The sequence below is a fragment of the Protopterus annectens genome, chromosome 4.part0, assembly GCF_019279795.1.
Source record: "Protopterus annectens isolate FY-2018-M chromosome 4.part0, PAN1.0, whole genome shotgun sequence".
Taxonomy (NCBI): domain Eukaryota; kingdom Metazoa; phylum Chordata; order Ceratodontiformes; family Protopteridae; genus Protopterus; species Protopterus annectens.
Window position 1 is genome coordinate 860,087,678 of NC_056733.1, and position 17,616 is coordinate 860,105,293.

General features: G+C 42.6%; 1 protein-coding gene across 1 annotated transcript in view; it reads right to left on the bottom strand.

The window, feature by feature from the left end:
- The window catches only part of LOC122800356 (guanylate-binding protein 1-like), a 697,264-nt gene extending 690,345 nt beyond the window's left edge, over positions 1-6,919 (bottom strand). Inside the window, exon 1 of the mRNA XM_044069806.1 lies at positions 6,686-6,919. Coding sequence (XP_043925741.1) covers positions 6,686-6,700 — 15 coding nt within the window. The 5' untranslated portion in view covers positions 6,701-6,919. The remainder of the gene's footprint in view (positions 1-6,685) is intronic.
- Positions 6,920-17,616: the final 10,697 nt, after the last annotated feature.

The following is a 17,616-nucleotide window of genomic DNA, read 5'->3' on the forward strand; positions in this document are numbered from 1 at the left end:
ATAAACGGTACACCAAAGCACAAAATATCTAGTAAGTATAACCAGCACCAGAAGTACACATGCAGCTGATGTTTACAGATATCAATGGTACACCAAAGCACAAAATATACAGTAAGTATAACCAGCACCAGAAGTGCACATGCAGCTGATGTTTACAGATATCAATGGTACAACAAAGCACAAAATATCCAGTAAGTATAACCAGTACCAGAAGTGCACATGCAGCTGATGTTTAAAAATATAAATGATACACCAAAGCACAAAATATCCAGTAAGTATAACCAGCACCAGAAATACATATGCAGCTGACGTTTACAAATATAAATGGTACACCAAAGCACAAAATATCCAGTAAGTATAACCAGCATCAGAAGTATACATGGAGCTGATATTTACAAATATAAATGGTACACCAAAGCACAAAATATTCAGCAAGTACAACCAGCACCAAAAGTACACATGCAGTTTTTGTTTACAAATATAAATGGTACACCACAGCACAAAATATTCGGTAAGTATGGCTGTAAATCATTTTGTCAATCACACTTTGTGTGATTTACATTTGTGCGAAAGTGCCATTTTGCACAACGAAAAAATGAATGCCACAATGTCGAACCTTATAACAGCAAATGCAATATGGCATTCACTGTTGTAAGGTTCGGCACTGTGATGCAGATTGCACTATGATCAGGAAATGTACCCTTTCCATCACTATAGTGTGATCCCAGAGTTTGTATAGTTAAGTAGCAGGGGGTGTGGGGGGTGCATGGGGGCTTGCCCCCTGCAAACGGATTTTTTACTGTGCAAGTCACAGTAATACTGTTCCCGGAAGTGTGGTGAATGTTCATATTATGTCAAATTTGAACATTTACCACTTCGGAGTTCGACTTTATTTGTGTTCAACATTATACATTTCGTGGTTTTGTTTTGAATTAGTAGCAATTCACCATTGTTTAATTCATCTAAATAATAGTAAACCAGCAAGTATAACCAGCACCAGAAGTACACATGCAGCTGACATTTACAAATATAAATGGTACACCAAAACACAAAATATCCAGTAATCATAACCAGCACCAAAAGTACACATGCAACTGACGTTTACAAATATAAATGGTACAACAAAGCACAAAATATCCAGTAAGTATAACCAGTACCAGAAGTGCACATGCAGCTGATGTTTACAGATATAAATGGTACACCAAAGCACAAAATATCCAGTAAGTATAACCAGTACCAGAAGTACACATGCTGCTGACTTTTTACAGATATAAATGGTACACCAAAGCACAAAATATCCAGTAAGTATAACCAGCACCAGAAGTACTCATGCAGCTGACGTTTATAAATATAAATGTAATAAAAGTAATAGTTTATGTGCATACCTTGAAGACATGGCTGTGGATGCTGCACCCCTGATATACCTGTATACCATAACTCAGACAGATATAATAACTTTGATAGTGACTGAGGGGATGTAGAGGACATACACAGAAATAGGCTTTCATGCCTGGGGCATCTCTAGTGGATTTTCCTCTACAGTCTCTGCTGTGCTCCAACATCCAGCACCAGATTGTGGGGCTCTGTAGGGAGCGTCCCTATCTCTGAGAGGGGCTAAGTACTTCCTGTCTCCATGACAGATATTACATTACTCTTGACAACATTTCCACATGTTGTCCTACATTCCCATGACAGTAGCTGTATTGTTTGATGGGCACCACATATAATATCAGTGGCCCTGTGGCACACCCTTTTAAAACTGTTGTTTTGGCCACTAACCACATTTATGTGCATCACAATATCTTCCCAGGTACAGTTATTAGGCTTGGTCAGTTGTATGCAGGCCAAAGAGTCACCACCCATGTAGATTGAGGGCCTGGAGTAGCACCTCATTTTCTGCAACTGTGTGGATGTCCCAGCAGACTCAGTTGAGTACTTCTGCTTCCCTATTCTTAGGCATTGTTCTGTTGGTATGCAAAACAGTGGAATTACCAGCCTTGCTTCTGCATGACCCTGACAAATTCTAACCTGAATAGGTATCCTCTTTGGCTGTATAGCATGCTGTTTGTATGCCTGACAGTTTTATCTGTGTCTACACTCTTTAAGTACTGTCAAGCACCTAGGTCTACTGAGCACTGAGCATGTGCCCCTCATAACAATCACATACCACTGCAATTACTCAAGGAGACATGACTCTCCTTATTGTTACAAATATCTGTGCAATTTAGACAACAGCATTTACTAAAAGTGGTATCATATGCACTGTAAGCATGCTTTGAACTGTGATCTCAGTATGTGTTAATGGCTATTTCTCCCATTAAGCTTTTGCAATGACTGTACCCTTGCAACCTTCCTTTCAAAACATATTTCCTAATATACTTACAAATAGCAAACAACATATGTCTTATTATGTCAGTAGGTTGAATAACAGTTAAAAGCAGCAGTACTGGAAAGTAGCACTTACCTTCTACCAGCAGAGGTATTTTCCCTGAAGGAATCTTCTGAAATTCACCTTTGCAGGTTCCAAACTCTATGCTCGGCAAATTTCTCCCATAGCATAATGAGGCTTTCTGATAGCTGTCATGCTTATATCATGCAGCTTCACCTGGTGGGCACAACTCTTATGCTAGTTAGGACTCTGCTCATTACCAGTTCTGACTCGCTCACTTTGCATGATGAGAAACCTCATGTGTCATGCTCAATTGTACTTTAATGCTTTGCACACACCTGGGTTCCTATAGGCAGCATTGAGAGGTCACAACATGCCTCTAGGGGAGATTTGTAATTCAAAATATACTATCTTTAAATGGAGTCACTATAGTGCATGATGTTTTTACCAGCATACACAAGGATACAAGACAGATATGCTTCATACCTTAAACTGCCACTGTAAACCATAATAATATAGTATTTATATTATCCCTAGCCTGCCATCCATTGCGTAGATGAGAAGCCAGTTGATGCCCACAAATGTACAGCAGATGGGGCAGGCAAGACTTGATTTGGGTGTCAATTCTTTGTTATTTCTTTTACTGAAAATCTTCAGGATGAGACATCATAACTAGAGAAGGAGAAGGTAATGCTCAGTTTGGACTGCAGAGGTGGTGTGAAGAGTCTAAAATATTTAAAATAAAACTCGCTGGTTACTTCATCCAGAGTCTAAAATATTTAAAATAAAACTCGCTGGATACACACGGCATGTAACTCTTTATTTAGAAAAAAATGTGAGCGCTTTCGCAGAGTCCTCTCTGCTTCATCAGACAGTCTGATAAAGCAGAGTGGACTGTGCGAAAGTGCTCACATTTTTTTCTAAATAAAGAGTTACATGCCGTGTGTATCCAGCGAGTTTTATTTTACTCATTGCTTCTTCTTTATTATCGCTGGTTACTTCATCCAGAGTTGAGAACTTTCTGTATTTTGAGTCTAAAATATTTATTTACCTAATCCACAAGGATCAAAGTCAGAACCTTCTACAGATGGGTTATAAAAGGGCCACAGTGTAAGAATGAAGCCTGGAATAGTTTAGCCCATGCTGCATCTGTGCCACTGCCATCACACACATAGGAGAACACTGTCTTCAACATTACAGTGACATGAGGTGATAAGCATGTCTTCTCTCATCTGGGATTTTGAATCCCTACTTTTACTGATTCAGGGTGGCCTAAGCACTATTTCAAACCCAACAGTCACATGCTTAAGGCCCAAAAGACTAAAGGCCTTACTCTCCATATGTTGTGGGCAAGATCCAGCAAAGGGTTCCACTCAATCCTCCATTCTACTTGAGGCTACCTAATTGTATCTCATCATGTCTGCCCTTGAGCCCTGCATTTGAATGATTTCACCACTCTGGGCTGGCTGCTTGGAATTCCCCTTCACTTCTGATTGCAAATTGTTTCCCATCTGGGCTTCTGATCCCCTGATTTTATCTGTGCAGAGCAATCTAAGTAACTTTTCATTATTTCAGATATCAGAGGCCTACCATTTGTGGGGCCAAAGGTCACTGCTCTTTACCCCTTTGAGAAGGGAACAGCTAAGCATAACATCTGACCTTCTGTTCTTTTGGGGACTGTTTACTCCTGTCAAATCACATGTGCCCTTAAAAGATTCATGTGGATGAATCCTCTGCCATAAATTGCCCTCATGGAACTCCTATGAGCCTTAGACAGAAAAATTACCTTTCATGTAAATTTCTGAGGAGCAGCCTGCCTTGGGGTCCCCTCCCACCTAGCCTGTAGCACCCCTAAGTCTATAACAAACCGTATACAAAATCCATTAAGCAACAAGGCGTGGGGCACCCTCGAAATAAAAATAAAAACGTGAAAGTACCTCCTGTCCATTGTCAGGGACCTGGCCAAGTGTTGCTGATCCTCCTTTTTTTAGAAGCTACCTCTCATTTTGGACTATAAGAGTTTTTCATCCTTTCAGGAGGGCAAACCTTCTTCTGCAGGATGACAATTTAAAACTGTTCTCCGCCTCGTGCAGGCAGATCACTTCTCTTTGAAACTTCTGGGAAGAGAATATATTTACGGGCAGGGGCGTTACAACCTCTGAGAAGTAGCCAACTCCTGCTCCCCCAAAACTCAGGCCTCAGTGCCCTTGGACCTATAGCAGATAGTGAATGAGCTCTCCTCTACACTTCTGTAGGATGGGGGGGGTGGCCCAACTCAGGAGGCCCAGGTGTGGTGCTTCCTGCTGTAGGCAGGGACTACCCAAGATTTCTGTCCAACATCCACTCTCCCCCTCTTTGCATGTGATTTTTGAAGCTGTCTACTGCACAGAAAACCACACTACATGACTAACATTCTAGTAGTACCAATAATTTAAAGAAAAAGGACAAATATTTTACATCTCCCATTTTCAGAAACAAAAATAAATAACCTTGTGTGGTACAATTTTGCAATACTATTCATTACAGTTTACAGGTTGTGCACTTTCACTTTGATAATGTGCTTAGGTTTTTCTATCAGTTTTTGTCACTGTTTTTTATACCTGTATTTCTGAATAGCATCCCACATTCTAACTGGAAACAGGAAGAATTATATGCTATTTGGTATTAAATTTTATATTAATTAGATGCCCAGATTTTTTGGCTAGATATACCTAAGGGCCTTTGTACTTATTTTCAATGTCTGCAGCTTCAGACATATGTATGCAGATTAGTTAAATTTTCTACTCGCAGTCTGACAATAAAATCTCCACTTAGTTAGCAGCATTTGTGTCTGATTACTTTTAGCCCCTCTCCATGATTTTTGAACTGAGTGAAAATTGTTGAACATAAAGCAGAAAATTCATAAACCTTTCAACCTTTTTTATCCTATTTTTTCTGTATATGGTTATGGTTTTATTGTATGAAGACTATTTTTGAAAGTAACAGTACCTTATGTACCTCTCTGGATCTTTTCTACTTGGGTCTCTGCTGAAAATGGGTTTCTGCCAGCCAAACTAACCAGTCAACAAATGTTAAATAAATAAATAAATAAATAAAAAGTCTTAGGTTCATAGGTTCATAGGTTTATACTAGGCTATCTGCCCTAAGGCATTTATAAGCCTAGCCCAAATTTTTGTGGCTTACGCCACCCCTTATATGAAAAAATACTGTGCCCATTAGTTTGTTGTGCCTCTGTCCAGCAGTGACACAGAGATGATTCCCGGGATAAACCTACGATCTCCCATCCACAGGTCAAGATTTCTCTTGAACAGAGCCAGCGAGGTGCTCTGCCTCACATGGACCGGGATTTTATTCCACAGCATAGGGAGTCTCTGAGTGATAAATCTATCCCTCCAGCATGTCCTATTTATATCCGTGCTAAGGTTTAAGTCGCTTGCTCTAGTGGTTTTGGTGGATATGGATTTTTTGAGGTGGAGCATGTCCATTAATCCGGGTTGGACATGGCCTTGTATGTCAGGCACATGTCACCTCTGAGCAGGCGGTATGCAACTGAATAGAGCTGGAGTTTCTTCAATCTGGCAGCATATGACAGATTTTGGAGTCCCTTTATCCTTTTGGTGAGGAACTTTTGGGGTCTCTCCAATTGCTGCAGATGTCGGGTGAGATACATCCCGAATGGGGCATTGTACTCGATCATTGGTCTGATAAGTGAAGAGTACAGGGGAACAATGACCTCACTAGATCTGGATGTGAATCCCTTCATGATCAGGTGGGCAATGTAGAAGGTCTTTCTAACCACTTTAGCAACGTGAGTGTCAAAAGAAAGAATTCCTGAAAAGCCTAAAATAAGGGGCCCCCCAAAGTCTCAAAAATAGGAACAGATTTTAAATACATCTTATAACTTTAAAAGGTAGTCAAATCAAGTTTTTTGTTAGCATGCATTTTCTGAGGGAATGAAGTATGAAAAACATCTACATGTGTCATTATTTAGTGGCTTCAGTCCTCACTGATTTGTCTAGAAAACCATAGATTCTTTTGAGGACCAGACCAAAAATACGAGGCAAAAGTATGGACATCTAAGATGTAGAAAGAAAGGTTTACGAGGACGTGGGCAACATTATGTAACAGAACTAACCCTGTTGCACATCTGCTAGTGTGAAATCAAAGAAAATCTTTCAATTTTTTCTGGAGTCACAGTGGTATTGTTTTAATTAGAAACAGAAGGAGATGATATTTAATTGACTTTAATATGACTAAGAAAAACAAAATAAACATAATGAAGACTTTAATACGTACCTTTAGTTTCTCCATTCTTGGTCTCCTTAACAGGTGTAATAGGGTGCACCTAGAATCCTTTTCGATAGGATAAGTAGTACGTTATACCAGGAAAACTTTTAAAAGACGATTATATATATATTACATTTTCTGTATTTATGTGGTGGTTGGGTGTATGAATCCCACAGCTGTTCAGAGAGATGGAGACTCTACATGCACGTCAGGCACTGCAAAATAAACTAAACCTGAAATGCATTGACCTTCTCCTCCAAGTCCTCAACTTAAAGTGGATGAGTTCAGTGCAGGTTGCAGTCTGTTCTCCGATCCTTTGAGACAAAGTCTTGTTTACTCTAAAATGCAGCTGCCAACTCAAAACGAAACTGAGTAATGGAAATTGTAAGGAAAACCACACCTTACTGTAAAATGAATGTCAGGAAATTGTCAGATCATGTTAGTATGGCAGTAGCCCTAAAAGTGGAAAGGGTACCCATAACAGATACACGACACATACATTCTTATGTCCTTTTGTCATATAACTGCATTTGTTTCCTCCTCATATAGGTATATATCTATATCTATATATATATATATATATATATATATATATATATATATATATATATATATATATATATATATATAGATATAGATATATGCTGTATTACTGCTTAACACTGACACAATTTAAAATGCTTGCTTCATTGTAATTACCCAATCTGTTCATTAAAACTGTTATATGACCTACATATGTGTGTGTGTGTGTGTGTGTGTGTGTGTGTGTGTGTGTGTGTGTGTGTGTGTGTGTGTGTGTGTGTGTGTGTGTGTGTGTGTGTGTGCGCGTGTGTGTGTGTATATCTGCATATATATATATATATATATATATATATATATATATATATATGTGTGTGTGTGTGTGTGTTAGTGTGTGTGTGTGTGATTGTGTGTGTTTGTGTATACCTAATATATATATGTGTGTGTGTGTGTGTGTGTGTGTGTGTGTGTGTGTGTGTGTGTGTGTGTGTGTGTATATATGTATATATATATATATATATATATATATATATATATATATATATATATATATATATATATATATACATATACACACACATACATACAAAGATACAAAACCACACACAGACGTATAAACCTTTCTTACTCACCTCCTTGATGTTTCATTTTTATTTTTTCTCTTGACTCCAGTCATTGTATTGTGACACAATATTTATTATTCTATAATTCCAGCAAATTGGCCAATTAAATATATTTTACTAGATGGAGCGAGTCAAAAGCTCTTAATGTGTGGCATGGTTTACATGTACAAATGTCAGTTTGAAAAGTAGCTTTCCGTTGTCTTTTGAGGTGTAAGGTGTAAAACATGCAATTAATCATTCCCCAATGATTTCATAATGGCCACATCTCACACTTTGTTACTAGATGCTTTCACACCCAGAAAGGTGTACAACAGTCAAAATAACATGGTTGTGACTGTGAAGTGGAAGTAAAGTAATACATAGAACTGAAAAGCTTGCTTCAAAATTATACTAAAACCTAGTAGTAGATCACAGAGCTAGTCAGGCTTCATAAAACTGAATCTGCTGCTGGAAATATTGGTGTTTAACACAAACATTACTAAAAAGGGGGTTACTGCGGAATTTGCTACCAGAAATCCTGTTGAGTTTTTTACAGGAGAGTTAGAAAATAATAGTAATAATAATAAAAATAATAATAATTTTCAACCTCATATTTATCACTCCAGAAACACTGACGGAGAACTATTGCACCCCACCGTTTTTATGTCACCTAAAATCTAGCCGGGTTATTGTCGTGTGCTCCTGCTGCAAGAGTCATGTGTTGTGTTATAAGTAATAGTCAAAAACTGACACTAACAACGAAACTCAGGTTTCTCAGAAACAGCATTTCTTCGGATAAATGATAACAAAAATTGTGGTATGCCTGTTTTTCTTCCAGGAGGGTGAATAACAGTTGGGTGGTATTTTGGACAGGGCTTGTTACTGCATTTGGTTTCATTACTTTTCAGGACTCATTTGTGAAGTTGTTCATAGCAGAGACAGCAAGTAATGTTAACTTCCCAACAATGCCTTCTTGCACCCCTAAAAATGATAAGAGGTTTGTGTGTGGCTTTGCTCACAATGTCATCATGTATTTTCAGACCCAGCAGTGCTGGGTTGCGGGCACAGCTTCCGTAGAACTTGTGTGCAGAATCATTGAGCCAGCACCGAAGAGTCCTGCTGTCCAAAGTGTATGGTGCTGTGTGCCAACAGGCTACCTCTCAACAGTCCAGATTTTCACAGAATGTCGATTTTTGCCTCATATATTTGTTCTGTTCCTTATAAAGTTTGTGTTTTTCTGGATTTTCTTGGAGATAAGTGAGGACTGAATTCACTAAATAATGATAGTCATCTGAGTTTCAGACTTCATATCCTTCAGAAAATTCATGATAACACAATGCCTTTATTCTAACAGCTTTCCAAGTTAATGAGAGCAACATTTAAAGTTTGCCCCTATTTATGGGGCTTTGTCCCTCCATTATTTTTGGCTTTGTCCAGATTTTTTGTGCTAAGAGGTTGAGAGGTACAGACAGAAGGCATACTGAGAACAGGACACTGCTTGAACTGGTCTGTGCAGTTATGGATTCAACTCTGAACTGCGGACACATCATGAGAGTTGCAGGTGAATGCACATGAATGAAGTCCTATAGTGAGGAGCGGAATAATCCAATTATAGGCCAATCCCAACAGAGTCTGCATGTTCTCCCTGTGATCATGTGGGTTCCCTCTGAATGCTCCGGTTTCTTTCCATGTTAGAACGACATGTGGCTGGAGTCTTTCTCCCTGGGCCTCCGCTGAAAATTGGCTCTTTCCAAGTCGGACTTTCCCGGTTAACAAATGTAAAATAAAAAATAAAAAAAACAGAAGTAAATTTTCAGACCAGGGAGACCTCACTGCCACATAAAAAGAAGTTATGTCCTTACCATAACGTTCCATGTGGAGTGTTCATCTCGCCTTTGTTCTTACACATGGGTTCGGAGCCGATCCTCGGCTCCGAGTCAGCCAAATCGCAAAGCTCTGAATCTCAGAGAAGCTCGAGACCAGCCCATATCCCACAATCCTCCCTGCCATTACTCAGATCTAGTTTGCAAACAAACCAGACCAAAAGATCCAACACCTCCGGTGCAAGAACTATACACTCTCTCAGACATTCAGAGACACTCTCTCACCATAGCAATAACTAATGGTAGAAACATATATCCCATGATACACGGGACCATATACCCCGGAAGGGGTCAAGAAAAGTCGATCAGACTCTAATTCTACCAGTTCTTCCAAACAAGTGGGGAGGGGAAGGGAGGGAATGTAAGAACAAAGGCAAGATGAACACTACACATAGAATGTTATGGTAAGGACATAACTTCTTTATGTGAGAGTGTTCAATCTCGCCATTTGTTCTTACACACGGGTAGCGTCCCTAGCTCTGTCACCCCAAGTGACTCATGGAAGAATGTTCCTAAGCACAGTGGAACCAAATGATGTCCTGTCTTTGGAGACTTTGTCCACTCTATAATGAGTGATGAAAGTATGTGGCTTAGACCACGTGGCTGCTGCACAAATAGTGTCCAAAGGCAAGCGAGCTGCATGAGCTAAGGAAGTGGAGATGGATCTGGTAGAATTGGCCTTAGGTTTGGTGGGTAAGGAATGATTTGATTTAAAGTATGCAAAGGTTATACAGTCAGCAAGCCATTTACATAGTGTACATTTAGTAATTGCCATGCCCTTTTTATTGTCTGCAAATGCGACGAAGAGCTGATCCGTTTTCCTGTAAGCTTTGGTCCTATCCAAATAAAATCTTAATTGCCTGTGAACATCCAACTTGTGCAGCATATACTCCAGTTTGTTAGTATGGTTCTTGAAAAAGGTAGGGAGTTCTATAGAATGGTTAATGTTCATAACTGAACATACTTTTGGAAGGAAAGATGGATTTGTACGCAAAGAGACTCTATCTGGATGGAATATCAAGTAAGGTGGTCTGACCGATAATGCTTGCAACTCTGATACTCTCCGAGCTGAAGTCATGATGACAAGGAACAGCGTCTTCCACAATAAGAACTTTAAGAGACATGACGAAGCAGGTTCAAAGGGTGGCAACATGAGTTGCGACAGTAACAAATTCAAGCTCCATGGAAAAAAAGGTTTTCTGACGGGCGGCCTTACAAAGTCTGTGAGACATAATGGGAGAACCTTCCTCACCAATATGGAAGTTTGATATGGCCGCCAACTGTACTCTTAGTGTGGAAGTAGAAGCTCCTTCATGAAAGAGGATAGATAAGAATTCTAAAATTTTATGTAGAGGAGCTACCAAGGGGTCTAAGTGTTGCCTAGACGCCCAGTACACAAAGCGTTTCCACTTACTCGTATAGAGTTTAGTAGTGGAAGCTTTATGAGAAGCAACCAGAATGTGTTGAACTGCCGGGGGGAGTAGATCAGACCTGGCTAGGCAGGGAAGCAGAGCAGCCAAGCTGCTAGTTTGAGGGACTGAAGAGACGGGTGAGGAACTCCCGACGAATGGGTCAGTAGATCTGGTACTGGGTCCAGAATCTATGGTTCCTCTATTTGATAGTCTCGAAGAAAGGGGAACCATATTTGCCGAGGCCAGAATGGGGCTATGAGTATTATTGTCCTTTCCAGGTTCCTGGCTTTCTGTAGAAATCTGGGAATCAAGGGAGTAGGTGGAAATGCGTATAGGAGACCCGGGGGCCAATCGTGTATCAGTGCGTCCCTGGGGACATCCCCCAGAGGGGGTAGAAGGGCAAAGTAGCTTCTCCTTTTTGCATTCAATGGGGAAGCAAACAGATTGCAGCAAGGCTGACCCCATTTGCGGAAGATCTTTTCCACCATCTGTGGATTGAGGGACCACACGTGAGGTAACAGGATGGCTCTGCTCAACCTGTCCGCAATGACGTTGGATGACCCCGGGATGTGCGTTGCTATCAGAAAGTGATCTGTGCACTCTGCCCATTGCCAAATTCTCATGGCCTGTCTGCATAACGGGTAAGACCTGGTTCCCCCTTGCTTGTTTATGTACCAGACCACAGACATGTTGTCCGTCTGAACTGCTACTGTTCCTAGAGGTAAGAGGGCTTGGAAGTGTTGCAACACCAGGAACACCGCTCTCAGCTCCAGAACATTTATGTGTAGAGTGGTACTCCATGTTGGACCATTCTCCTTGGACTGTTCTTCCCTGAAAAAGGCCCCCCACCCTATCAGGGAAGCATCCGTGGTTATTGTGGCTGTTGGACTAGGTAGAACAAACGGACAACCCATAGTGAGGTTCTGATTGCACACCCACCATGAGAGGTCCCATCTGCAAGAGTCTGTTATCATGATCTTGTGCGCTAGGGGTAGGTGTTGGAATGACCACTGCGCGAAGAGCAGCCATTGTAGGATCCTCATGTGTAACCTTCCCATAGGAACTGCAATTAGTGAGGCTGCCATTAATCCCAAAACTTTCAACACCAGTTTGGCCGGGGCTTTCTTGCTCTCTAGAAGAAGAAGAACCTGCTGTTTGAGGGTTGACGCCCTTATTGGAGGGAGCTTTAGTAGTGTCGATCGTGTATTTAGGTCTGCTCCAATGAAGGAAATACACTGTGAGTGAGATAAGCAAGATTTTTTGAAGTTTATCGAAATCCCTAGGTGGGAACAAAGGTTGACCGTGTAGTCTCTGGCTTGCAATAGGCAACGCTCGGTGGTGGCGGTGAGGAGCCAGTCATCCAGATAGGGAAACACCTGGAATCCTTGTCATCTCAAGTGAGACACAACTACTGCCATGCATTTGGTGAATACCCTGGGGGCTGAGGTGAGTCCAAAGGGCAGAGCTCAAAACTGAAAGTGACTGGCTCCCAGCTGGAAGCGCAGGTGATCTCTGGATGGTCTGGCCATTTTGATGTGGTAGTACGCGTCTTTGAGATCTAAAGAGCACATCCAATCGTCCTTCTGTAAGAATGGAAGGATCGATTGAAGCGTGACCATCTGGAACTTTTCCTTCTTCACGAAGGTGTAGAGATTGCTGAGATCTAAGATCGGTCTCCAGTCCCCTGTCGTTTTGGAACTAAAAAGAACCTTGAGTAAGTTCCGGATCCTCTTTGGTCTGCCGGGACTGGTTGGATGACTCTGTTTTCGAGCAGCTTTGAAATTTCTACAGCTGCTGAGTTTCACAGATGGGGTGGCACATCTGGAAACCTTCTTTGTAGAGGTGGAGTTGATGTGAAGGGGATTTTGTATCCTCTGGTTACAATGCTTTTTACCCAGGAATCCAAAGTAATATTTAGCCAGGCCAGTGGGTATAAAGCCAAGCGACCCCCGACTGCCTCCAGAGCAGGACAGCCGGGCCTCCCTTCAGGAGTGCTGGAAAGGCTTCCCAGGGATGGAATCCCTGTCGCCTTGGTTATGCGGACCCACTCTGCCGCTGGGGCAGCGTCTTCCATTTCTACTCCCCCCTCTGCCTCTGGAGGGGGTATCACTCTGTGTGGTTTGGAAAGATCCCTGATTCTTATGGAACCACATTTTCCTGCCTCATTGCCCTTTGGGGTACGGTCTAGTAGGAGTGGAAAAACGGACCCCGACAGCAGACAGGGTCTTTCCCTCTTGCTCACACCGAGTTAGAGTCTCCTTAACCTTGGGCCTGAAAAGTGTGGCACCATCAAAAGGGGCATTGGCAAAGGAAGACTTGTAGGCTTCTGCAAAGGATCACAGCCGCATCCATGATTGTCTTCGAAGAGCAATCGCTGAAGCTGCAGCTCTACTCGATCCCTCGGCTGCATACGAGATGAGCCTCATGGATGAGTTTACTATAGAGGTGAGGGTGTTAAGTTGTGCTGTTACTTTATCTGAAACAGCAGCATCTGTGTTACCCTGGAGGGTATCTGTCAGCTCCTTGATGAGATCCCTCTACAAACGTGTGAAATGAGTCAAATAGTTTAGCGAACGCATGGAAAAAGTCGCTGAACTAAAAATGTGCTTCCCATATCTGTCCATAGTCCTAGAATCCTTATTAGGAGGATGAACAGATGAGGAAGACTCAGACATCTCCTTTTTCGTGGCTGCCGCCACCACCATAGCGTCGACCGGAACTCCCTTGGTGAGATAAGATTTATCTTGGGGGGCAGTGATGAACTTATTTGGTTTCCTAGGGACTGGTTCCACTGTGTCAGGTGCCTCCCACACCCTTCGAGCAATCAATTCCATTAATTCATCGAAGGGCGGAGTCACCCAGGAGGTAGAAGGTTGAGCCCCAAAAGCCTTCAGCAGCACCGACTCGTCCTCAGTGGGGGCTAGGGATTGCCAATCACCCCTCTGTTTCAAGATCTCCAGGATGTCTGCAAATGACACATCCTCCGAGGGTGATTTGGGGGACCACTCTGCCTCACCCAAGTCGGTGTCAGACGTTAGAGATTCCTGTGGGGAATCTATGTGCCTCCTCTTGCACAACTGTTTCCTCAGGACCTCATCAGAGGTGGCTTCTGGTGAGGCCTCCAAGGAACAGGGGGAACCCTCTGGGGGTGGCTGAGGCAATGGGGCTCTATGCTTTGGATGGGTCATGGGAGCAGAAACAGGAACAGAAACAGGCCCTTTTGGGGAAGGAGAAGATTCCCCTGATGAAGTGGTTGTCTGTGCAGACAATACTTTCCTCATAAGGTCGAAGGCCCCCGAACCCCGGGCCGAGGGCTCCCCCAGTTCCGAAGAACACGGGAGCATCCCAGACCCAGGTGCCGTGGGCTCCGACCCCGAGGACGGAGCCGAGCCAGTCTGTGCCAAGGCCCCGAGAGGTAGAGTCGGCACCGACAGGTCGGTACGACTCTCGGTCCCGGAACCGAGGAGAGACCGTCGGCTCCGCGACTCCCCTACCGGTTCCGAAGGAGTCGAAGTCAATGGTGTCGATCGTGCAATGGATGGTTTTGGCACCGAGGACTCCACTATCATCAGGTCATCCTCTCCCGGCTCCAAGATCTGGATGGGTCTTGAAGGAGGACCCGTTTTATATATGGGGAGGCCTTGTAGTTTCGACACCAATTGGGAGGAAACTGCAATCAACTTGGAAAGGGCTGTGTTTTCCATGAGTTTCTGCAGGACATGATCCACATCTGTCTCAGATAACGGTCTGGAAGAACGGGTCGAAGGAGCCGAAGATGGCACCGACCGAAGAACAGACGGTGGTGGCAGTTCCGACACCGGTTCCAAGATCTGGGGCTCAGGGAAAGATAAATGTTCAACGCTCAGCCCCGAGGTCTGTGGAACCGGCGAACGAAACCTAGAAGATGAACTCGGAGCCGATGACATGGGCTCTGACATCTTAGACCCCTTAGAGGATTTAGAAGCCTGATCCGACTTGTCAAAAGCCTCTTGAAAGGCAGGCTTAAATAATCCTCTGTCTATAAGCTTCCTGCGTCTATCTGTCATGACCCTCCCGCTAAAGGAATGGCAAATAGAACAATCCTCTTGAAGGTGGAGAGGGCCAAGACAGTAGATGCAGGAAGCATGATCGTCAGTAATGGACATTTTCTGCCCACACTGACATCTCTTAAAGCCAGATTTAGCTTTCTCCGACATGACTAAATATAACAAACACTCACTAGAGTAGAAAAAAACTGCTAAAAACTACTAAATCCATTAAATGTATATATATATATATATATATATATATATATATATATATATATATATATATATATATATGTCTAAAAAAGGCTATATAAGTATAGCAGGCACTCACAAACCACACCCAGAGAAAAAAGGGTTAGGCCACAAAAGGGTGCCTGAAGAATAAAGGGGATATATATATATATATATATATATATATATATATATATATATATATATATATATATATATATATATATATATAACACACACACACACAGCACTTCTATAAACTATTTAAGAAATATAAAGTTATTTCAGCAAAAAAATATGTAGCTTATCTGTAAACTGTAACCAATTATCAAGTTTCTATCTGGTCCGAGCTCTCCTTGATCCGATCTGTGTAATGGCAGGGAGGATTGTGGGATATGGGCTGGTCTCGAGCTTCTCTGAGATTCAGAGCTTTGCGATTCGGCCTACTCGGAGCCGAGGATCGGCTCCGAACCTGTGTGTAAGAACAAACGGCAAGATTGAACACTCTCACATTGTATTTTTGATCATTATATATCGTTACTGATAAATATGAGAGTCCAATACTTACGGGGGACTATGTTACTGGACATTTGCCCACACGGCCGGCCTTAGGCATAGGCGAACTAGGCGACCGCCTAGGGCGCCGTAAAGGCCAGTTCTTAAAGGGCGCAGTTTTCATTGTGTATTTATTTTAATAAAGGTTTGCGCTCTTCTCCGCGCCCTGTTATAATGTAACCGGAAGCCGGAACCATGGGGGAGGGGCGTGAGCATCCTCCCACTTACAGCTGAAGGTTGGCCAGTACAGTTAAAAAAAGAAAATAAAAAAACTTTACTTTACGTTACGCGTGTCTGCTGTAAGGAGGAGCATGAATGTGCATGCGTCATTTACATGTTGGGGCGTTTGGTTTAGAAAGGTTCTGCTCCCCTCCTTCTTCCCTCTGCTTGGTTTGAGAAAAGTAAGCAACTCTAAGAGTAGTAGCGTTTGGTGTTACCGAATGGTGTTAAGATTAAGTTGTTGCAGGGTCAGTCTACGGGGGTTTCAGCAACTGCAAATCTATGTGCACTATGAGCCCTAAACTTTTCCTGATAGGAGTAACCAGTTCCTTAATGCTGCTAATGGCAATCGCTGCTGTAATACCACTCCCTCCTCATCTACATTAGCTTTTTGAGTATGTTTTGCAAAGGTGTTTACACCAGATATTTCCGCTCAGGGCTCGGACTCGCTCTCTCTCTCAGTTGGCATGAAATTTCCGAGGGGGGCAGAAACCTACTGACATAAGTAACATCCATAAAAGTCCTTGGTTAGATTGTTAGACTGCCAGATTGTGGCTGAAATTACTATGATAAACTGCTGTTATGTGTACATTATGGCTTTTTGCTACAATCTGACATGAAGTTTTTGCTAGACTGTTTAAAAGACCTATGATAGCTGTTGCACACTGTCATTTTAAGCAGCCATAAGACTGTAGCTGTTGTGTGTGTTTTTTTTTTTTAAACCAGAAAACAAAGTGGACTGGTTGTCAGACTTTGAGATCTATAGAGCACATCCAATCATCCTTCTGTAAGAATGGAAGGATCGATTGAGCGTGACCATCGGAACTTTTCCTTCTTCATGAAGGTGTTGAGATTGCTGAGATCTAAGATCGGTCTCCAGTCCCCTGTCTTTTTTGGAACTAAAAAGAACCTTGAGTAAGTTCCAGATCCTCTTTGGTCCACCGGGATTGGTTGGATGACTCTGTTTTCGAGCAGCTTTGAAATTTCTACAGCTGCTGGGTTTTACATGAACAGGGTGGCACATCTGGAAACCTTCTTTGTAGAGGTGGAGTTGATGTGAAGGGGATTTTGTATCCTCTGGTTATAATGCTTTTTACCCAGGAATCCGAAGTAATATTTAGCCAGGCCAGTGGGTATAAAGCCAAGTGACCCCCGACTGCCTTCAGAGCAGGACAGCCAGGCCTCCCTTCAGGAGTGCTGGAAAGGCTTCCCAGGGACAGAATCCCTGTCACCTTGGTTATGCGGACCCCCTCTGCCACCTGGGTGGCGTCTTCCATTTCTACCCCCCTCTGCCTCTGGAGGGGGTATCACTCTGTGTGGTTTGGAAAGATCCCTGATTCTTATGGAACCACATTTTCCCGCCTCGTTGCCCTTTGGGGTACAGTCTAGTAGGAACGGAAAAACAGACCCTGACAGCAGACAGGGTCTTTCCCTCTTGCTCACACCAAGTTAGAGTCTCCTTAACCTTGGGCCCGAAAAGTGTGGCACCAT